General features: G+C 46.8%; 1 protein-coding gene and 1 pseudogene across 1 annotated transcript in view; one reads left to right on the top strand and one right to left on the bottom strand.

Annotated features, from left to right (window-relative positions):
• The window catches only part of cetn4 (centrin 4), a 51,504-nt gene that overhangs the window by 9,174 nt on the left and 18,472 nt on the right, over window positions 1-23,858 (bottom strand). The window contains exons 2-4 of the mRNA XM_072495703.1: window positions 13,283-13,438; window positions 11,793-11,921; window positions 11,548-11,685 (exon numbers count right to left, since the gene is read on the bottom strand). Coding sequence (XP_072351804.1) covers window positions 11,548-11,685; window positions 11,793-11,921; window positions 13,283-13,438 — 423 coding nt within the window. The remainder of the gene's footprint in view (window positions 1-11,547; window positions 11,686-11,792; window positions 11,922-13,282; window positions 13,439-23,858) is intronic.
• On the top strand, window positions 2,760-3,130 carry LOC140409493 (large ribosomal subunit protein P1 pseudogene; annotated as a pseudogene).

The raw sequence follows: 23,858 nt of genomic DNA, 5'->3' as shown, positions 1-23,858 counted from the left end.
TTCATGTCCCTGACCTCAACCACGTTCCGGTCCTTCGACGGATGCAGCTGTCTCGTGCACAGCACAAGGCGGCTCATGACTCCCGTGCAGCTGATCTCCCTGCTCTGGCTCCAGATGACAACGTCCGCATCCATCTTCCGGGTGGTGGCTGGTCTGCAACCGCTGTGGTCCTTCGGCAGGTGCCCCCCCGCTCGTTCCTGGTTCGTCTACCGGATGGCTCCATTCTACGCTGCAATCGACACGCCTTTCGTCTCGTTCCGCGCTCGCTACGTGATCCTCCAATGTCGCCTCGCCCTCCTGCTGACCCTGCCATGGACTATGCAGAGATCCCGGTCACTCTGCATCCTCCTCACTCTGACGCAGTCCAGCCCGCTCCTCAGCCGGCGGCTCCCGACCCACCCTTGAGGCGGTCAACCAGAATTCGGCGCCCACCTCAGAAACTTAATTTGTGAACTTTGTGGGCTTATGGACTTTCTGATTTGTTCTGTTCTTCCGTTTGATCGTTTACATGGTTTGTATATAGTGTTCATTTCGTTATTCTTGTGACATACTGTTTTTCTGCACTAGGCACCTTCCCATGTAAATAGCTTAGTTCTCATGTACATAGTCCTGTAAATATTTTGCACACACGTAGTCAGGGACATTCTCACCATACACTATTTATTGCCACACAGGTACATATTTCGCACACACGTAGTCAGGGACATTCTCACCATGCACTATTGATTGCCACACAGGTACATTCTTTTATAAAAGGGGAGGATGTCATAATATACACCAGTATATCATGGTGCAGACACACACTGATGGACACACAGTGGGACCAATCAACACACACAACACCGCAGCCAATCACCAGTTAGAGCACATGCACTATAAAGACAGGGGGCATCAGAGTTCCCGCTCATTCGAGCTGCAGCTAGCTAGGAGGACAGAGCTCACAGCCTGCAGCACAGACATTCATCATGTGCTGAGTGCATCAACTGGTTAGGACAAGGCAAAGGTCTTTAGTTAAAGCTAGTATTGTGTTAACCCACAGTCAGAGTATATTACAACAGTTAATGATTCAATAAAATAGTGCTGCACTATTTCAAGTGTTGGTGACCTGTATGTGTTCCACGGATCCAGACCACCCAACACAACAATTGTTACTTGCCACCTATCACCCCAAGCCTGAATGTTGTCCAGGTAGTGTTGCATATTGACATGAAGCGTTTCAGTATCTGTGGAGTGATGAATGATACTGACATTGTGCAATCATCAGAGAACACTCCTACATTTGACCATTTGAAGGGTGGGTCATTGCTGAAAAGGCTGAAGATGGCAGAACTCTTGTAGCCATTTTCTGGAGCTGAGATTATTGGCCTCCATCAGTCACAACCATCTTAATGTTAGATAAGGAGAGTTTCCCTGATTCCTATTGACTTCAGTTTCACTAAGGTTCCTTGCTGCCACACTTGGTCAAATGCTGCCTTGATGTCAAGGGCAATCACTCTCACTTTCCCTCTTGAGTTCAGTTCTTTTATCTATGTTTGGACCAAGGCTGCAATGAGGTCAGGAACCAAGTGGCCCTGACAGAACCCAAACTGAGCTTCAGTGAGCAGTTATTGTTGTGCAAGTGCTGCTTGATAGCACCTTCCGTCACTTTGCTGATGATCAAGGGGAGGCTGATGGGGCAGTAATTATTTGGTTGAATTTTACCTGCTTTTTGTGGACTGGATTTACTTGTGCAATTTTTAGGTAGGTGTCAATGGTGTATCAGTGAACTATTGTATCATTATTGGTTATGAGGAGAATCTGAGTATCAGTATTAGTTATCAGTGATTTTTTGTGAGTTACTTCTTGTTACTGATAGAATCTCCCCCCCAACTTTCAGTTTATCCTCTTTCTGTAAATTTCCTTTATTTGCCTGCTTTGGGATGGTCTCAGAGTTCTTGGACTTTACACAAAACAACTGCTAGTGCAAAATAATGAACAAAAATACTCAACTACCGATAACCTGACCTTTAGAAGATAAACATAACATTTTCAGATATCACATGATTAGGTCTCTAGGAATACCTCCAACCAGAATTAGCAACATTGTTCAAGTGGAAGTATATCTGTGTCCTGTACATATTGCATCTGTCGCAGAACCAGTCCCAATGTCCAGGTTTGAATTTTTCCCTACACCATTTCTCCTTTCTTCCATACTTTACTATTCCCATACTGATTAATACATGAATCTGCGAGGTTAGCTCAGTCTGCTGGATGGCTGGTTTGTGATACCGAGTGACACCAGCACCGTGGGTTCAATTCATGAAGGCCACACCTTCTCAACCTTGTCCCTCACCTGAGGTGTGGTGACCCTCAGGTTAAATCATGCATTGTCAATGTCGGGGGCGTGACCCGCAGGTGGGTCGCGGGCGGGTGTCTGGAGGGTCGCGGAGCCGTCTGTCGCGGCGTTCCCGATCGCGCAAAACCACGCGCAACAGCTGCAGCAGCCAGCTTTTATCTATGCCGGCTGCGAGCGGCCTTTTTACCATATTAAAAAAATGCGGCCGCACTGCGTGTGCGTGCCCGATCATCGGTGTGCATGCACAAAAACTATGTGCATGCTCACCGATGATCGGGCACACATGCGCAGTGTGGCCGCATTTTTTTAATATGGCAATAAGGCCGCTTGCAGCCGGCATAGTTAAAAGCCGGCTGTTGCGCGCTCTGCCTGATTCGGAAGTGCTTGGTTCTTCTGAACGAAGCTAAGGCCTAGTTTCCCCCCAGCGACCAGCACCATCGAACCCACCCGCAGAGATCCAGCGCCATGGCCTCCACCTCGGAACTCGCCTGTATCTACAGCGCGCTCATCCTGCACGACGACAAGATCACGGTCACCGAAGACAAATTCAATGTCCTAATTCAAACAGCTGGTGTGACCATTGAGCCTTTCTGGCCTAGTCTGCTTGCCAAGACATTGGCTAATATTGACATCAATAGTCTGATCTGCAACGTTGGTGCTGGTAGCAGTGCCACTGCTGCTGCAGCAGTTGATTCCACCGCTGCCCCTGTTGCTGCTGAAGAGAAAAAGGAAGAGAATGAACAGGAAGAATCTGAAGAGTCTGACGATGACATGGGCTTTGGTCTCTTTGATTAAACGTGCCGTGCAACAACATTGTTACAATTTATAAAAAATAAATAAAAATTGACGATAGAAGCCGGCTGATGCGGCTGCAGACAGCGAATTTTTGCAATCGGAGACACAAGAGGATTTTTAAAAATTCCATGTAATCTTCCTGCCTGAGGGAGGCAGAGAGCAGGTCACGGCCCCCGAACGTCGCCATCACGTGCTTTGTGCACGATTGCGATTCAGCCATTTTGTCAGCAGCAAAGAAGGTAAGAGAAAATGTTGGGTCACGAAGGTCGGCAGGCGTGGGCCGCGAAGGTCGGCCGCCGTGGGTCCCGAAGGTTGGCCAGGTGGTAAAAATGGGTCCCCGGAAAAAAAGTTTGAAAAACACTGGGTTAAATCACTCTCGCTGTCCTGTCAATATCTCTCAGGATTTTAAAAGTTTTGACCAAATTGCCTCTTAAACCTCTCCAACCAGTCAGCTCTCTCTTAAAAGGGGAGAGCAGTCTTTGGTCCTCGGGGATTATGGCTACTTTCATTTAATTGGTCTCCATATTTAAGGAAAGCTGTAAATGCATTGGAAACAGTTCAGAGAAAGTTTACTAGACTAATAACAGGAGTGGGCGGGTTGTCTTAAGTGAAACGTCACGTGTATTCGTGCACCTGAGGAGGCTGGAGGCGGACCTGGCCTTTTTATAAGAGACGCATTTTAAGATAAGGGATCAGACGAGGTTGAGGAAAGGACGGGTGGGGCAGGTGTTCCACTCGGGACTGGACATGAAGACGAGGGAGAGCGGCGGTGCTGGTGAATAAGCGAGTGGCGTTCGAGGTGGAGAGCATTGTGGCAGATCCGGGGGGGGGCGGGGGATTAGGTTTGTGATGGTGAATGGGAAGCTGGAGGGGATGCCAGTGGTCCTGGTAAACGTTTATGCCCCAAATTGGGATGATGTAAATTTCACGAGGCGGGCGCTGGAGAAGATTCCTGCCCTGGACTCGCACCAGTTGACCATGGGAGGGGAAGCTTGGACCCCTCGAGCCCGAGGTCGGGAAAGGTGTCGGCAGTGGCGAAGGAGCTGAAAGGGGGGTTTATGGAGCCTGTGGAGAGGGGGGAGTGGGGGGAGGACAGGAGACCGCCCGATCACTCTACTCTCCAACATCAGAAAAGTGATGGAAGAAGTCATCAACAGTGCTATCAAGTTATTGCACTTATTCAACAATAACCTTCTCAAGGATGCTCAGTTTGGGTTCTGCCAGGGTCACTCAGATCTTGACCACATTACAGCCTTGGTTCAAAAATGGACAAGAGCTGAATGCCAGAGGTGAGGCGAGAGTGACTGCTCTTGACATCAAGGCAGCATTTGACTGAGTATGGCATCAAGGAGCCCTAGCAAAACTGGAGTCAATGGGAATCAGGGAAAAACCCTCCACTGGTTGGGGTCATACCTGACACAAAGGAAGATGGTTGTTGTGGTTGGAGGTCAATCATCTCAGCTCAGGACATCACTGCAGGAGGGTGACACTGTGGCACAGTGGTTAGCCCTGCAGCCTCACAGTGCCAGGGACCCAGGTTCGATTCTGACCTTGTGTGACTTCTGTTTTGGAGTTTGTAGGTTCTCCTTGTGTTTGCTTGGGTTTCCTCCAGATGCTTCGGTTTCCTCCCAGAGTCAAAAGATGTGCAAGGTAGGTGGATTGGCCATGATTAGTGTCCAAAGGTTACATGGAGTTACGGGGATAGGGCGGGGGAGAGGGCCTGGGGAGGCAGACTCGATGGGCCAAATGGCCTCTTTCAGCACTGTAGCGATTCTATGATTCCTCAGGGCAGTGTCCTAGGCCAAGCCATCTTCAGCTGCTTCATCAATGATCTCCCTTCCATCATAAGGTGAGAAGTGGGGATGTTTGCGAATGACTGCACAATGTTCAGCACCATTCGCGACACCTCAGATAATGAAGCAGTCCACGTCCAGATAATGAAGCAGTGCCAGGCAATGACCATCAACTACAAGAGAAGATCTAACCATCGCCTTTGACATCCAATGGCATTACCAGCGCAGAACCCCCCACGATCAACATCCTGGGGGTCTAGCCATATTAATACTGTGGCTATCAGAGCAGGTCAAGGGCTAGGAATCCTACGGCGAATAACTTATCTCATGAACCCCCCCAAAGCCTGTCCATCATCTCCAAGGCATAAATCAAAAGTGTAATGGAATACTCTCCACTTGCCTGGATGAGTGCAGCTCCAACAACACTCAAGAAGTTCAACACCATCCGGTACAAAACACTTGATTGCTACCCCTTCCACAGACATTCAATCCGTCCACCACCGATGAACAGTGTCAGCCGTGTGTACCATCTACAAGATGCACTACTGTAACTCACCAAGGTTCCTTAACATCACCTTCCAAACCCATAACCACTACATCTAGAAGGACAAGAGCAGCAGATACATGGGGACCTGAACAGCTGGAGGTTCACCTCCAAGTCAGCGGTTCAAGAAGGCAGCTCACCACCACCTTCTGAAGGGCAACTAGGGATGGGCATTAAATTCTTGCCTAACCAGCGACACCCACATCCCATAAATGAATAAAAAAACTATTCTATGATTTTATGAAGGCAATGATTTTGAAAAAGTCAACACTAAATACAAAGCTAAAGTGGAATCATGGTGCAAGTACGTTGGTGCACTGTGCATAGAACGACAGGATGTGGGTTGCTAACCACAATTCCCCAAATAGTGAACTTTAGCTTACCAGTAGCTAACTAAAACAAACAATGATTGTGGAGCGGTAAGCAGCAGGGGGCGGAGGTGGGTTGGGGGGAATTAAGAAAGTCAATGTCGCCACCTATTAATGACTAATGAAATTGCAGGAGCTGCAGTGGTGCAGGAGGTGCTCATATGAAAAGAAAGTCATCCCGGAGTGCTCACTGCTCATCTTCTATAATAAGAATGATTGAAAAGCAATTGAGCGTGAGGGGAGGAACTGCAACAAGAAGCACTAAAAGAGAAAAATGAGTGAGTTCAGGGTAAAAAGGAGAAACAGATGGAAAGAACAGGTAGTAAAAGGAAAGGGGTGACAAAAAAAGCAGAAGAGACATCCCAAGAGCAAGCAAAGCACATCATTAGGAAAACAATGGTAAGAAAAAGAATGCTGTTAGATAAATAGGGCAAGGAGAAAAGAGGAGAAAGCGAGGCAATACAATAAAAAAACAAAATAATGAATGAGGGGGTACGAGGGGGAAGAAAGGGGGGAAAAGAAAATTAACAGGAGAAAGAGTCAAGGGACAGAAACAGAGTGAAGAAAGATAAAGAGTGAGAGAAAGAAAGAAATTTAAAATAAACCAAGAGTGAAGGAATGAAAGTGTGAATAGCATGCTGGAGAGAGAAACCAAGGGTGACGAATGTGATATAAAATATAGTAAGTTTAAATATTAGTTACAGTAATGTAGATAGAGGCCAGTTTAATTCTAGTGAGTTCACAGACAAAGGATTTCAGAAAGCATGGCAAGGAAGGGGGAGGGGTGTCTGGTAGAGGAGGAGAAAAGGATGCTGGGTAACAAGAGACCCAGGGTTAAGGAATGAGAAGTGAGCCAATTAGGATGTAAGGCCAGGTCAGGAGGGGTATAGGATGACCTATGGGAATCGTGTATGTGAAACCTGATGCCATTTGAATGTATTTGCAGAGATCCCTTTGTCTCGGACCTCATTCGTTTCTAAGGGGTCCAGGAGACTGGTTCTGTGTTCTGTGTCCCTGAGAAGCGAGTCAGACTTGCAAGTTGGTTAAAAATAAATAATACCGCTGACTTCTGGGAGCAACATGGGGGGTGTAATTACGCTAGAGGGGGATCTAGCGGGGTGGGGGGGGAGCTAACTGGGTTGCTGCTGCTAAGGGGAAGGGGGAGCTGTTATGGGGCGGGGTGGTCGAGGCGGGAGGGCACCGTCTGTGGGATATACGGGTACGTGGGAACCGGGTGAGGAGCTGGGGTAAAAAAGGGGATGGCTAGTCGACATGGGGGGGGGGGGGGGGGGGGTAAAGAGCCCCCCAACCCGGTTGATCACGTGGAACGTGAGAGGGCGGAATGGGCCGATTAAAAGGGCGCGGGCACTCGCACACCTAAAGAAATGAAAGGCAGATGTGGTTATGTTGCAGGAGACGCACCTGAAATTGACAGATCAGGTCAGACTACGTAAAGGATGGGTGGGGCAGGTGTTTCATTCGGGTTTGGATGCGAAGAATAGGGGGGTGGCTATTTTAGTGGGGAAATGGGTACCGTTTGAGGCAAAGACCATAGTGGCGGACAGTGGGGGTAGATACGTTAATGGTGAGTGGCAGACTGCAAGGGGAGGCGGTGGTTCTGGTGAACGTATACGCCCCAAACTGGGATGATGCAAACTTCATGAGGCGTATGTTGGGGCGTATCCCAGACCTGGAGGCGGGAAAGTTGGTAATGGGGGGAGATTTCAATACAGTGCTTGATCCAGGGCTGGACCGGTCGAGGTCCAGGACCGGGAGGAGGCCAGCAGCGGCCAAGGTGCTTAAGGACTTCATGGAGCAGATGGGAGGAGTAGACCCTTGGAGATTTATCAGACCTAGGAGTAAGGAGTTCTCATTCTTCTCCCATGTTCACAAGGTATATTCACTTTTTTGTCCTGGGAAGGGCACTGATTCCGAAGGTGACAGAGACGGAGTACACGGCCATAGCCATCTCGGACCACGCTCCACACTGGGTAGATCTGGAGGTAGGAGAGGAAAAGGAACAGCACCCACTCTGGAGAATGGATATGGGCCTGTTGGCGGATGAGGGGATATGTCTAAGGGGGTGTATTGAAAGGTACTTGGAGCTTAATGACAATGGAGAGGTTCAGGTGGGAGTGGTCTGGGAGGCGTTGAAGGCGGTGGTCAGAGGGGAACTGATATCCATAAGGGCACATAAAGGGAAGCAAGAGAGTAAAGAAAGGGAGCGATTGCTGAGAGAACGTCTGAGGGTGGACAGGCAATATGCAGAGGCACCAGAGGAGGGACTGTACAGGGAAAGACAAAGGTTACATGTGGAATTTGACCTGCTGACCACGGGTAAGGGAGAGGCACAGTGGAGGAGGGCACAGGGAGTGCAGTATGAGTATGGAGAGAAGGCGAGTCGGTTACTGGCCCGACAATTGAGGAAGAGGGGAGCGGCGAGGGAGATAGGTGGGGTGAGGGATGAGGAGGGAGAGATGGAACGGGGAGCGGAGAAAGTGAATGGGGTGTTTAAGACATTCTATGAGAGGTTGTATAAGGCTCAGCCCCCGGAAGGGAAGGAGGGAATGATGCATTTCCTGGATCAGCTGGAATTCCCGAAGGTGGAGGAGCAGGAGAGGGCGGGACTGGGAGCACAGATTGATGTGGAGGAGGTGGTAAAGGGCATTGGGAACATGCAGGCGGGGAAGGCCTCGGGACCGGATGGGTTCCCGGTGGAATTTTATAGGAAATATATAGACCTACTGGCCCCGCTTTTGACGAGAACCTTTAATGAGGCCAGGGAAAGGGGGAAGTTGCCCCCGACTATGTCGGAGGCGACAATATCGTTACTTTTGAAGAAGGATAAAGACCCGCTGCAGTGTGGGTCCTACAGGCCCATTTCCCTTTTGAATGTAAATGCTAAGCTCCTGGCCAAGGTAATGGCGACGAGGATAGAGGATTGTGTCCCGGGGGTGGTCCATGAGGATCAAACTGGGTTCGTTAAGGGGAGACAGCTGAACACGAACATACGGAGGCTGCTAGGGGTGATGATGATGCCCCCACCAGAGGGGGAGGCGGAGATAGTGGTGGCGATGGATGCCGAGAAAGCATTTGACAGGGTGGAGTGGGACTACCTGTGGGAAGTGTTGAGGAGATTTGGTTTCGGTGAAGGGTTCATTGGATGGGTACAGCTGCTATATAGGGCCCCGGTGGCAAGTTTGATCATGAACAGGCAGAGGTCTGACTACTTCCGTCTTTATAGAGGGACGAGGCAGGGGTGTCCCCTGTCTCCGTTACTGTTTGCATTGGTAATTGAGCCCCTGGCCATAGCACTGAGGGGCTCCAGGAAGTGGAGGGGAGTACTCAGGGGAGGAGAAGAACACCGGGTATCATTGTATGCAGATGATTTACTGCTGTATGTTGCGGACCCGGTGGAGGGGATGCCTGAGATAATGCAGACGCTCGGGGAGTTTGGGGAATTCTCGGGGTACAAATTGAACATGGGGAAGAGTGAGTTGTTTGTGGTACATCCGAGGGAGCAGAGCAGGGGAATAGAGGATTTACCGCTGAGGAGGGTAACAAGGGATTTCCGGTACTTGGGGATCCAGATAGCCAGGAGTTGGGGACCCTTACATAGGCTTAATTTAACACGATTGGTGGAACAGATGGAGGAGGATTTTAAGAGATGGGATATGGTGCCCCTGTCACTGGTGGGGAGGGTGCAGGCGGTCAAAATAGTAGTCCTCCCGAGATTCCTTTTTGTGTTTCAGTGCCTCCCGGTGATGGTCACGAAGGCTTTTTTCAAGAAGATCGAGAAAAGCGTCATGAGTTTTGTGTGGGCTGGGAAGACCCCGAGAGTGAGGAGGGGGTTCTTGCAGAGTAGCAGGGAGAGGGGGGGACTGGCACTACCGAGCTTAAGTGAGTACAATTGGGCCGCCAATATTTCAATGGTGTGTAAGTTGATGGGAGAAGGGGAGGGAGCGGCGTGGAAGAGATTGGAGATGGCGTCCTGCAAAGGAACCAGCCTACAAGCACTGGTGACGGCACCGCTGCCGTTCTCCCCGAAGAAATACACCACAAGTCCAGTGGTGGTGGCAACACTGAAAATTTGGGGTCAGTGGAGACGGCATAGGGGAATGACGGAAGCCTCGGTGCGGTCCCCGATAAGAAATAATCATAGGATTGTCCCGGGGAAAATAGATGGGGGATTTGGAGCATGGCAGAGAGCTGGGATTGTGCAACTGAGGGATCTGTTCTTGGACGGGACGTTTGCGAGTCTGGGAGTGCTGACGGAAAAATATGGGTTGCCCCAAGGGAATGGATTTCGATACATGCAACTGAGGGCTTTTGCGAGGCAACAGGTGAGGGAATTCCCGCAGCTCCCGACGCAGGAGATTCAGGATAGAGTGATCTCAGGGACATGGGTGGGGGATGGTAGGGTGTCAGATATATACAGGGAAATGAGAGACGATGGGGAGAACATGGTGGATGAGCTGAAGGGAAAATGGGAGGAAGAGCTGGGGGAAGAGATTGAAGAGGGGCTGTGGGCAGATGCCCTACGTAGGGTAAACTCTTCGTCCTCGTGTGCCAGGCTTAGCCTGATACAATTTAAGGTTTTGCACAGGGCACATATGAACGGAGCAAGGCTCAGTAAATTTTTCGGGGTAGAGGATAGGTGCGGGAGATGCTCGAGAAGCCCAGCAAACCACACCCACATGTTTTGGTCATGCCCGGCACTGCAGGGGTTCTGGGTGGGGGTGGCGAAGGTGCTTTCAAAGGTGGTGGGGGTCCGGGTCGAGCCAGGCTGGGGGCTGGCTATATTCGGGGTTGCAGAAGAGCCGGGAGTGCAGGAGGCGAGAGAGGCTGATATTTTGGCCTTTGCGTCCCTAGTAGCCCGGCGAAGGATACTCCTTATGTGGAAGGAAGTCAAGCCTCCGGGCGTGGAGACCTGGATAAACGACATGGCAGGGTTTATAAAACTGGAACGGATAAAGTTTGCACTAAGGGGTTCGGCTCAGGGGTTCACCAGGCGGTGGCAACCGTTCATTAACTACCTCGCAGAACGATAAAGGAAATGGGAAGGTAACAGCAGCAACCCGGGGGGGGGGGGGGGGGCTCAGGTGGGTCCTCAGGGGTGTTTTTGTAAAGATATTGGTACTTGGTTATGTATATTGAATTGCTGATTTTATTATTTGGGAGAGCTATTATTTTTGTTATGGCAGTTGCCATTTAGTTTATATATTATTTATTTATTTGTTAAAATACGGTCACGGTTATTTATATTGTTTTGCTGTTGTAAAAAGGGGAAAAACCTTTGTACTGTTTTGTTTGGCCGAAAAAGTTGAATAAAATATATTTTTTAAAAAATAATAAATAATACTATGCCTACAAATCCATCTCGAGTTTTATTGAGGACAGACTGACGGGTAAAGAATTCAATGTTTTGTCATTGGGAGAGGCTGTGCACAAGAAAGAGATAAAACAAAAGCAGACGCTGAAAAGTGAGATGGGATAAAAACGATGGGAAGAAAGCTTGTAATAAAGTGAGAGAAATCAACGGTACAATTGAGCAATAGGAGAAAAATTTCATATTTAGGTTCCTGGATATGCTCTATTTTATTATTTACAAGTTAATAGGTAGTCCCTCCATCCAAACACAATTGGTAGACATCAGCCAGCATGCCCTATTACAACTTTTCTATCCAGGGAAAAACACACAAAAAAAATCACCTGCAACTCTTCATCAGTTAGATTTTCACCCAGTTCTTTAGCAACTCTCTTAAGGTTCTTGAATGATATCTTGCCAGTGCCATCATCGTCAAACAACCGAAAGGCTTTCATAATTTCTTCCTTGGAGTCTTTCTCACTCTGGGACAAAAGAAGTGGTTGTATAAATCCTTGATTAACTTTTCATTACTACTAATATTGCAAAAACAATTCTTGTTTTTTTTATACATGTGTATATTATATCTCACCATTTTCTGAGTCATCATAGCTAGGAAGTCATTAAAATCAATGCTACCAGATCCTTCCTTGTCAATGTCTGAAATCATCTTTCTTATTTCTTCCTTTTTAGGTTCAAACCCTAATGCACGCATAGCAACCTAAAAAAAAGTTAATATGTCATTCCATTTAACTTTATAATATGGATGCATTTTATAAAGGAGGACCGAAGTGTGATTTTAAATGGTGAAGGGACGATATGAACGTAAACATTTCATGTTCCCACTTTCAACAAGGAAGCAATGTGGTTTCTATCTGGTACAGAAACGTTTGTATATTTTCTAGTTTGGGATGCTGAACAGGAGTCACCCAAGATAGTAAATGTCAACCTTGGCTTAGTAATTAGTATTAGATTTCCCTAGTTTGGGTACCTTCCTTTACCATCCAAGCTACCAAAAAAGACATAAAAATAGAACAAACTTCTATTTATATTGCACCTTTCATGATCTCAGGATTACCCAAAGCACTTTACATTCAATGATATATTTTAGTATTGTAACTTTTGTAACGTGGGGAAAGATGATCGATCGATGCTCATTGTGAGGGAACAGCAGTCAGACTAGGTAGGTGGAGGGAGAGATTTTTAGTCTTCTGCTTTTGAGACAGTGAGTTGAATACTTTGCCTTGCAAGTACCACCCTGCATAATATCGTCCACTTCAAAATAAAATAGAAGTAAATGCAGTTCAAATATGTGTTAAAGTTACAGATAGGGTTTAATTAGCTACATTTCCAGCATCAACCTAGGGCTGAATTCTCAGGTCCCAAACCCAGTGTTTCTCGGCAGCACCCCGAACGGCCGGAGAATTCCAGCCCTAATGAGGATTATTGAAACGTTATTTTATAAAGTTTCAATAAAAATCTGAATTGTATCATTTAAAAAATATTATCTTCTATACAGATATTAGAAATTACATTAAAATACACCAATTTACTTTTTAGCAGATCAGTGTGGTTCAGGGAGGTTTTTGGTCCAAGGCGAACTCCAAGAATTGAGCATATAATCTCAAATGTCATTGTCGCACAATATTATCAAAATGGCCTTTCCTTAGAGTGGTGTATCTTAAAAATCTGTTTCCACGAGGGGAAGGGTTCCTTTTTTCACATCAGGCGCCTTTAAAAATACCAGACGCGCCCCTTCTATTTTTTTCTCTATGTGTTTAAATTATGGCAGGATTACCCGTCAAGGTAGCTGGAGAGCTGCCCTCCACTTTTCCTGCCAGAAACAGCAAAAATCAAAACATTCCACCTGTCATTTGCCTACTGGTAATGTATTTACTGCAAATCATTTTGAGATGCAGCGAGACACACTAGAAATGCAATTCTCTTTTCATACAAACTTAAGTTTTAGATTGTTGTTTGCAAGGATTTTCCAAAGAACTGAAAATTGTCTTCTATTTCTAAGAATTGAATTTAAAAAATAAAATGTAGCATAACATTTATGTTGGTATTATTTAAAAACACCTTGATTTCTTTTACGTCAATAGTTCCAGAACCATCAGTATCAAACAAATCAAAAGCCTCCCGGATTTCTTGCTTTTGTTCCTCTGTTAGATCAGGTCTTGGCCCAGCTTTTCTACGCTGTGAAGATCCAACACCACTTTTCCTGAAGCTTGCTGCCTACAGAAGGATTAAAATATCTTAAATGATTGACATATACATTTAAATGGTTAATAATGTTTGTGCAAACTGTGCTTACTACACCCCATTTAATAGATCTACAGAGGATCTATAGCACAGAAGGCAACCATTCAGTCTATCATGTCTCTGCCAGATCTTTTCTAGAAATTTATTTCATCGGTCTCTCCCCAGAATTTCACATTTTCTCAAATCTAAACATGTACCCGCCCTCTCTTAAAACACCCCCAAAACCCCTGTGGCACAAACCATTTTATGTCCCTACAACTGTTGTGTGAAAAATATTTCCTCTAACCTCTCCTTCTCAGTGACTCTTTAAACTGATGGGGCGGCACGGTGGCACAGTGGTTAGCACTGTTGCCTCAGTGCCAGGGGCCCGTGTTTGATTTTTGCCTTGGGTGACTGTCTGTGTGGAGTTCGTACGTTCTCCAAGTGTCTGTGTGGGTTTCCTCTGGGTGCTCTGTTTTCTCCCAGTCCAAATATTTGCAGGTTAGGTGGGGTTATGGGGATAGGGCAGGGAGTGGGCCTAGGTAGGGTGCTCTTTCAGAGGGTCAGTGTAGACTCCTTCTACACGGTAGGGATTCTATGAATGACCCTTCATAATTAGACTCCTCAAAACAGAGGAAATCATGCTTCATTATTCATTGCATCTAAATTCTTAATCGTTTTAAAACGATTTACTAAATTTTCTCTTAGTCTTCTCTGCTCCAGTTGAAAAAGTCCCATTATCCCGAAGCTTTGTTAACAACTATACAATGCTCATTGTGAACCTGATTCTTTAGTACTCGTCAGTATTCTTCAAGTATTATTAATGGGCAGAATTTTCCATTCCTAAGGATGGAATTCTCCCATTTTGAGACTTAAGTGCGGCAGTGGGCGGGTTCCTGTACTGCTGACCAGAATAGTGGGATCCTGTGCCAGGTTCAGCACGAGGGAGCTCATTAATTATGCACAAGCGAGATCTCCTCCAACTCTCCTAGCAGACTGGTAGCTAAATCGTCCGCCTGCCCTCAGCTGACTGGTTTGAATGTCCTAGCGCCATACTTAAATACCAGTGCCATACACTTATATCAATCTTTCCAGCCAACTTGACTTCATCAGACCATGCAGAATGTCAGCAACCCAAAGGGAGAAGACTTGAGACCTCAAGAAGTCTGTTCCAAGATTCAACCACCCTACCCCATAAGAATAATAGTAAAAATAATCTTTAAATGTTACAAATAGGCTTACATTAACACTGCAATGAAGTTACTGTGAAAAGCCCCTAGTCGCCACACTCCGGCACCTGCTCGGGTACAAAGAACAAAGAAAAGTACAGCACAGGAACAGGCCCTTCGACCCTCCAAGCCCGTGCCGACCATGCTGCCCGTCCAAACTATAATCTTCTACACTTCCTGGGTCCGTATCCCTCTATTCCCATCCTATTCATGTATTTGTCCAGATGCCCCTTAAATGTCACTATCGTCCCTGCTTCCACCACCTCCTCCGGCAGCACGTTCCAGGCACCCACTACCCTCTGTGTAAAAGACTTACCTCGTACATCTCCTCTAAACCTTGCCCCTCGCACCTTAAACCTATGCCCCCTAGTAATTAACCCCTCTACCCTGGGGAAAAGCCTCTGACTATCCACTCTGTCTATGCCCCTCATAATTTTGTAGACCTCTACCAGGTCGCCTCTCAACCTCCACCGTTCCAGTGAGAACACACCGAGTGTATTCAATCGCTCCTCATAGCTAATGCCCTCCATACCAGGTAACATCCTGGTAAATATCTTCTGCACCCTCTCTAAAGCCTCCACATCCTTCTGGTAGTGTGGCGACCAGAATTGAACACTATACTCCAAGTGTGGCCTAACTAAGGTTCAATACAGCTGCAACATGACTTGCCAATTCTTATACTCAATGCCCCGGCCAATGAAGGCAAGCATTCCGTATGCCTTCTTGACTACCTTCTCCACCTGTGTTGCCCCTTTCAGTGACCTGTGGACCTGTACACCTAGATCTCTTTAACTTTCAATACTCTTGAGGGTTCTACCATTCACTGTATATTCCCTACCTGCATTAGACCTTCCAAAATGCATTACCTCACATTTGTCCGGATTAAACTCCATCTGCCATCTCTCCGCCCAAGTCTCCAAACAATCTAAATCCTGCTGTATCCTCTGACAGTCCTCATTGCTGTCCGCAATTCCACCAACCTTTGTGTCGTCTGCAAACTTACTAATCAGACGAGTTACATTTTCCTCCAAATCGTTTATAAAGTCTACGAACAGCAAAGGTCCCAGCACTGATCCCTGCGGAACACCACTAGTCACAGCCCTCCAATTAGAAAAGCACCCTTCCATTGCTGCGCTCTGCCTTCTATGACCTAGCCAATTCTGTATCCACCTTGCCAGCTCACCCCTGATCCCGTGTGACTTCACCTTTTGAACCAGTCTACCATGAGGGACCTTGTCAAAGGCCTTACTGAAGTCCATATAGACAACATCCACTGCCCTACCTGCATCAATCATCTTTGTGCTCTCTTCGAAAAACTCTATCAAGTTAGTGAGACACAACCTCCCCTTTACAAAACCATGCTGCCTCTCATTAATACGCCCATTTGCTTCCAAATGGAGTAGATCCTGTCTCGAAGAATTCTCTCCAGTAATTTCCCTACCACTGACATAAGGCTCACCGGCCTGTAGTTCCCTGGATTATCCTTGCTACCCTTCTTAACAAAGGAACAACATTGGCTATTCTCCAGTCCTCCGGGACATCACCTGAAGACAGTGAGGATCCAAAGATTTCTGTCAAGCCTCAGCAATTTCCTCTCGAGCCTCCTTCAGTATTCTGGGGTGGATCCCATCAGGCCCTGGGAACTTATCTAACTTAATATTTTTCAAGACGCCCAACACCTCGTCTTTTTGGATCTCAATGTGACCCAGGCTATCTACACATCCTTCTCCAGACTCAACATCTGCCAATTCCTTCTCTTTGGTGAATACTGATGCAAAGTATTCATTCAGTACCTCGCCCATTTCCTCTGGCTCCACACATAGATTCCCTTGCCTATCCTTCAGTGGGCCAACCCTTTCCCTGGCTACCCTCTTACTTTTTATGGATGTATAAAAAGTCTTGGGATTTTCCTTAACCCTCTTTGCCAATGACTTTTCGTGACCCCTTCTAGCCCTCCTGACTCCTTGCTTAAGTTCCTTCCTACTTTCCTTATATTCCACACAGGCTCTGTCTGTCCCCAGCCTTCTAGCACGGACAAATGCCTCCTTTTTCTTTTTGACGAGGCCTACAACATCTCTCGTTATCCAATGTTCCCGAAATTTGCCGTATTTATCCTTCTTCCGCACATGAACATGCCGGTCCTGAATTCCTTTCAACTGACATTTGAAAGCCTCCCATATGTCAGATGTTGATTTACCCTCAAACATCCACCCCCAATCTAGGTTCTTCAGTTCCCGCCTAATATTGTTATAATTAGCCTTCCCCCAATTTAGCATTCTTCACCCTAGGACCACTCTTATCCTTGTCCAGCAGCACTTTAAAACTTACTGAATTATGGTCACTGTTCCTGAATGCTCGTAGTATTCGGAATAAGGTAAATGAGTTGATGGCGCAAATCATCGTGAATGACTATGATTTAGTGGCCATTACTGAAACATGGTTAAAGGATGGTCACGACTGGGAGTTAAATATCCATGTGTATCAAACTATTCGGAAGGACAGAGTGGATGGTAAGGGAGGTGGTGTAGCTCTGTTATTTAAGGATGACATCCGGGCAATAGTAAGGGATGACATCGGTGCTATGGAGGATAAGGTTGAATCCATTCGGGTGGAAATCAGGAATAGTAAGGCGAAAAGGTCACTGATAGGAGTAGTCTATAGGCCACCAAATAGTAACATTCTGGTGGGGCAGGCAATAAACAAAGAAGTAACGGATGCATGTAGAAATGGTACAGCAGTTATCATGGGGGATTTTAATCTACATGTTGATTGGTTTAACCAAGTCGGTCAAGGCAGCCTTGAGGAGGAGTTTATAGAATGTATCCGAGATAGTTTCCTAGAACAGTATGTAATGGAACCTACGAGGGAATGAAATGAAAATCGCTTATTGTCACGAGTAGGCTTCAATGAAGTTACTGTGAAAAGCACCTAGTCGCCACATTCCGGCGCCTGTTCGGGGAGGCTGGTACGGGAATTGAACCGTGCTGCTGGCCTGCCTTGGTCTGCTTTAAAAGCCAGCGATTTAGCACAGTGAGCTAAAGCAGGGAACAAGCGGTCCTAGATCTGGTCCTGTGTAATGACACAGGATTGATTCATGATGTCATAGTTAGGGATCCTCTCGGAAGGAGCGATCACAATATGGTGGAATTTAAAATACAGATGGAGGGTGAGAAGGTAAAATGAAACACTAGTGTTTTGTGCTTAAACAAAGGAGACTACAATGGGATGAGGGAAGAACTAGCTAAGGTAGACTGGGAGCAAAGACTTTATGGTGAAACAGTTGAGGAACAGTGGAGAACCTTCCAAACGATTTTTCACAGTGCTCAGCAAAGGTTTATACCAACAAAAAGGAAGGACAGTAGAAAGAGGGAAAATCGACCGTGGATATTTAAGGAAATAAGGGAGAGTATCAAATTGAAGGAAAAAGCATACAAAATGGCAAAGTTATTGGGAGACTAGAGGACTGGGAAATCTTTAGGGGGCAACAGAAAGCTACTAACAAAGCTATAATGAAGAGTAAGATAGATTCTGAGAGTAAACTTGCTCAGAATATAAAAACAGATAGTAAAAGTTTCTACAAATATATAAAACAAAAAAAGAGTGGCTCAGGTAAATATTGGTCCTTTAGAGGATGAGACGGGAGATGTAACAATGGGAGATGAGGAAATGGCTGAGGAACTGAACAGGTTTTTTGAGTGGGTCTTCACAGTGGAAGACACAAATAACATGCCAGTGACTGATAGAAATGAGGCTATGACAGGTGAGGACCTTGAGAGGATTGTTATCACTAAGGAGGCAGTGATGGGCAAGCTAATGGGGCTAAAGGTAGACAAGTCTCCTGGCCCTGATGGAATGCATCCCAGAGTGCTAAAAGAGACGGCTAGGGAAATTGCAAATGCACTAGTGATAATTTACCAAAATTCACTAGACTCTGGGGTGGTCCCGGCGGATTGGAAATTAGCAAACGTGACACCACTGTTTAAAAAAGGAGGTAGGCAGAAAGCGGGTAATTATAGGCCAGTGAGCTTAACTTCGGTAGTAAGGAAGATGCTGGAATCTATTATCAAGGAACAAATTGCGAGGCATCTGGATGGAAATTGTCCCATTGGGCAGACGCAGCATGGGTTCATAAAGGGCAGGTCGTGCCTAACTAATTTAGTGGAATTTTTTGAGGACATTACCAGTGCGGTAGATAACGGGGAGCCAATGGATATGGTATATCTGGATTTCCAGAAAGCCTTTGACAAGGTGCCACACAAAAGGTTGCTGCATAAGATAAAGATACATGGCATTAAGGGGAAAGTAGTAGCATGGATAGAGGATTGGTTAATTAATAGAAAGCAAAGAGTGGGGATTAATGGGTGTTTCTCTGGTTGGCAATCAGTAGCTAGTGGTGTCCCTCAGGGATCAGTGTTGGGCCCACAATTGTTCACAATTTACATTGATGATTTGGAGTTGGGGACCAAGGGCAATGTGTCCAAGTTTGCAGATGACACTAAGATGAATGGTAAAGCAAAAAGTGCAGAGGATACTGGAAGTCTGCAGGGGGATTTGAATAGGCTAAGTGAATGGGCTAGGGTCTGGCAGATGGAATACAATGTTGACAAATGTGAGGTTATCCATTTTGGTAGGAATAACAGCAAAAGGGATTATTATTTAAATGATAAAATAGTAAAACATGCTGCTGTGCAGAGAGACCTGGGTGTGCTAGTGCATGAGTCACAAAAAGTTGGTATACAGGTGCAACAGGTGATTAAGAAGGCGAGTGGAATTTTGTCCTTCATTGCTAGAGGGATGGAGTTTAAGACTAGGGAGATTATGCTGCAATTATATAAGGTGTTCGTGAGGCCATACCTGGAGTATTGTGTTCAGTTTTGGTCTCCTTACTTGAGAAAGGACGTACTGGCACTGGAGGATGTGCAGAGGAGATTCACTAGGTTAATCCCAGAGCTGAAGGGGTTGGATTACGAGGAGAGGTTGAGTAGACTGGGACTGTACTCGTTGGAATTTAGAAGGATGAGAGGGGATCTTATAGAAACATATAAAATTATGAAGGGAATAGGTAGGATAGATGCGGGCAGATCGTTTCCACTGGCGGGTGAAAGCAGAACTAGGGGGCATAGCCTTAAAATAAGGGGAAGTAGATTTAGGACTGAGGTTAGGAGGAACTTCTTCACCCAAAGGGTTGTGAATCTATGGAATTCCTTGCCCAGTGAAGCAGTAGAGGCTCCTTCATTAAATGTTTTTAAGATAAAGATAGACAGTTTTTTGAAGAATAAAGAGATTAAGGGTTATGGTGTTCGGGCCGGAAAGTGGAGCTGAGTCCACAAACAATCAGCCATGATCTCATTGAATGGCGGAGCAGGCTCGAGGGGCCAGATGGCCTACTCCTGCTCCTAGTTCTTATGTTCCAGAAATGCTCCCCTACTGAAACTTCTACCACCTGGCCGGGCTCATTCCCCAATACCAGGTCCAGTACAGCCCCTTCCCTAGTTGGACTGTCTACATATTGTTTTAAGAATCCCTCCTGGATGCTCCTTACAAACTCTGCCCCATCTAAGCCCCTAGCACTAAGTGGGTCCCAGTCAATATTGGGGAAGTTGTTTTTACTTGTTTCCAAAATCTGTCTACCAATCTGCTCCTCTATCTCCCGCTGGCTGTTGGGAGGCCTGTAGTAAACCCCCAACATTGTGACTGCACCCTTCTTATTCCTGATCTCTACGCATATAGCCTTGCTGCACTCTGAGGTGTCCCCCCGTAGTACAGCGGTGATATTCTCCCGAACCAGTAGCGCAACTCCTCCACCCCTTTTACATCCCCCTCTATCCCACCTGAAACATCTAAATCCTGGAACGTTTAGCTGCCAATCCTGTCCTTCCCTCAACCAGGTCTCTGTAATGGCAACAACATCATAGTTCCAAGTACTAATCCAAGCTCTAAGTTCATCAGCCTTACCCGTAATACTTCTTGCATTAAGTACAAACCCGCTGTATTTTGCAACATCTCCCTGTCTGCTCTTCCTCAGAGTCATACTGGCCCTATTCCCTAGTTCTCCCTCAATGCTTTCACCTTCTGACCTATTGCTTCGGTACCCATCCCCTTGCCATACTAGTTTAAACCCTCCCGTGTGACACTAGCAAACCTCGCGGCCAGGATATTTATGCCTGGGAAGTATGCCTGGGAGTATTGCGTACAGTTCTGGTCACCGCATTATAGGAAGGACGTGGAGGCTTTGGAGCGGGTGCAGAGGAGATTTACCAGGATGTTGCCTGGTATGGAGGGAAAATCTTATGAGGAAAGGCTGATGGACTTGAGGTTGTTTTCGTTGGAGGGAAGAAGGTTAAGAGGAGACTTAATAGAGGCATACAAAATGATCAGGGGGTTAGATAGGGTGGACAGTGAGAGCCTTCTCCCGCGGATGGAAATGGCTGGCACGAGGGGACATAGCTTTAAACTGAGGGGTAATAGATACAGGACAGAGGTCAGAGGTAGGTTCTTTACGCAAAGAGTAGTGAGGCCGTGGAATGCCCTACCTGCAACAGTAGTGAACTCGCCAACATTGAGGGCATTTAAAAGTTTATTGGATAAACATATGGATTATAAAGGCATAGTGTAGGTTAGATGGCTTTTGTTTCGGTGCAACATCGTGGGCCGAAGGGCCTGTACTGCGCTGTATCGTTCTATGTTCTATGTTCTAATTCTAGCCTCACTGGCACGTGGCACAGGGAGTAATCCCGAGATTACAACCCCAGAGGCCCTGTCTTTTAACTTTCTGCCTAGCTCCCTGAACTCCTGCTGCAGGACCTCATGCCCCTTCCTGCCTATGTCGTTAGTACCAATATGTACAACGACCTCTGCCTGTTTGCCCTCCCCCTTCAGGATGCCCGCTACCCGTTTGGAGACATCCTGGACCCTGGCACCAGGGAGGCAACATACAATCCTGGAGTCTCTTTCATGTCCACAGAAGCGCCTATCTGTGCCCCTTACTATAGAGGTCCCAATGACTATTGCTCGTCTGCGTTTTGCGCAGGGCTAAATCGCTGGCTTTGAAAGCAGACCAAGGCATGCCAGCAGCATGGTTCAATTCCCGTACCAGCCTCCCCGAACAGGCACCGGAATGTGGCGACTTGGGACTTTTCACAGTAACTACATTTGAAGCCTACTTGTGACAAAAAGCGATTTTCATTTCATTTTTCATTTCCCTGCTGAACATCAGAGCCAGCCGTGGTGCCACTGCTCTGGTTGCTGCTGTTTTCCCATGATAGACTATCCCCCCCCCACCCCGGACAGTATCCAAAGGGGTATACCTGTTGGAGAGGGGGACAGCCACAGGGATTCCTGCACTGACTGCCTGCACCTTGGGTGTGACCACATTTATATAACTGCTATCAATGACGCTTTCCGCCACCTTCATGCTCCCAAGTGCATCCAACTGCTGCTCCAATCGAACCATGCGATCTGTGAGGAGCTCTAGTTGGGTGCACTTTCTGCAGATGAAGCCATCCGGGACGCTGGAAGCGTCCTGGACTGCCACATCTCACAGTCAGAACATTGCACCACTCTAATTGACATTGCATCAATTAATTGGTAAATTAAATTTTTTTAAATGTTTTTTAAAACGTTACTGTTAACTATGTTTCCTAGCACTAGATTTCTACTAAATACAGTACTCTCCGATCTTTAGCTCAGATACCCGTCTAAATTATAATTAATTAATTATGTTTAATTAGTTTAATGCTTAATTTTTAAATTTAGTGTAGATTCCCAACCAGCCAATCAGGTCACAGCCTTACTGTGATGTCACTTCAGTTTTCCGCCCCCCCACACAATTTGAAAAGGTAATAAAAATTAAAATAAATACAAATCACTTACCTTCCAAGGTTCTCAGATGCTCTCTGCTTCTCTCCTTGCAGATTAAAAGTTACAGGCCAGAAGAGAGAGAACAAAACAGTAGGGAAAAAGCACATTCTCCCACTCTGCACTGAATTACCTCACTGCACCAAATTACCAAGTTGCAATCCCCACTCTGGATGTGTCTCACTCAGGTTGTCTCGACTTCACCCTGCGCAAAGCTGAGGGAGAATTCAGAATGTCCAATTCACCTAACAAGCACGTCTTTCCAGACTTGTGGGAGGAAACTGGAGCACCCAGAGGAAACCCATGCAGACACTGGGAGAACGTGAAGACTCCGCACAGAAAATGATTCAAGCCGGAATCGAACCTGCAACCCTGGCGCTGTGAAGCAACAGTGCTAACCACTGTGCTACCGTGGTGCCCATACGCCCCCCCCCTCCCACTTGGATCTCTTCCCACCACATCTGGAGTCTTTGTGCATCCACTTCCAGTAATCAAGCTAATATGCCTTTGAATCCCTTGCTTGTGAGGTTTTCATGCAGTCTTGTCAGGGTCCAGCTTCCCTTCCCTCAATTTTCTCTTTCCCCTCCATTGTTCATCTTCTTCATCCACCTCCTTGCAAGCCAGCATGAGTACGCGCCCTTCCACTCCCCTTGCATAACCCTCTTTTCACATTGCCTCGGCATGCCACCAAACACGCCCTTGGCTGGTTGGGAGAATTCCGCCCTCAGTCCAGTGACAGGTGGGAAATGCAGAATGATTCCCAATGGGTGGTAGGATGGGTGAGCATGCACAATCTTCTGCTTTTCAGCTCATTAGTTATGCATAAACGAGGAACTCGGCAGATTTTGCAGCAGGCCGGGCAGTAAGTCACCCGCCCCGCTCTTACCTCATGGGGTCGAATGTCCTGACATCATATTTGAATCGCACCCGGATAGACATTCACTCAACTGCAATCCAGGAGCTCCTCCAGAGTCCTTGCATCCACAACACATAATGGAGAAGCTTGCAGGTGTGAGCAGTCAAATCCCACGGCATAGTGGGCGCCTCCAGAATTGATTTCTGCTCATCTGGCACAGCTGGCAATACACCCATGCTTGACCAATGCTCAGCGTTGCAGTGGTCCAGGTTTGCTCTTTGACAAGGGTGATGAGAGCCATGTGAGAGAAGCCTCATGTCGACTCTTTTCACTTGTCTCCACCGGGGGACCACACAGGGCCACACCCATGGCAACCCCCAGTGAGGGCAATGCCAACCAACGGTGCCTCTGGCAGCAGGGCGAGGCGCCAGGACTGGGTGCACCGGCGGATAACAGGCCAGGGGTGAGGGGG

Source organism: Scyliorhinus torazame, chromosome 3 (genome assembly GCF_047496885.1).
Source record: "Scyliorhinus torazame isolate Kashiwa2021f chromosome 3, sScyTor2.1, whole genome shotgun sequence".
Lineage (NCBI taxonomy): Eukaryota > Metazoa > Chordata > Chondrichthyes > Carcharhiniformes > Scyliorhinidae > Scyliorhinus > Scyliorhinus torazame.
Note: the sequence above shows the minus strand (reverse complement) of the source record. Positions and strands in the feature narration are given on the sequence as shown.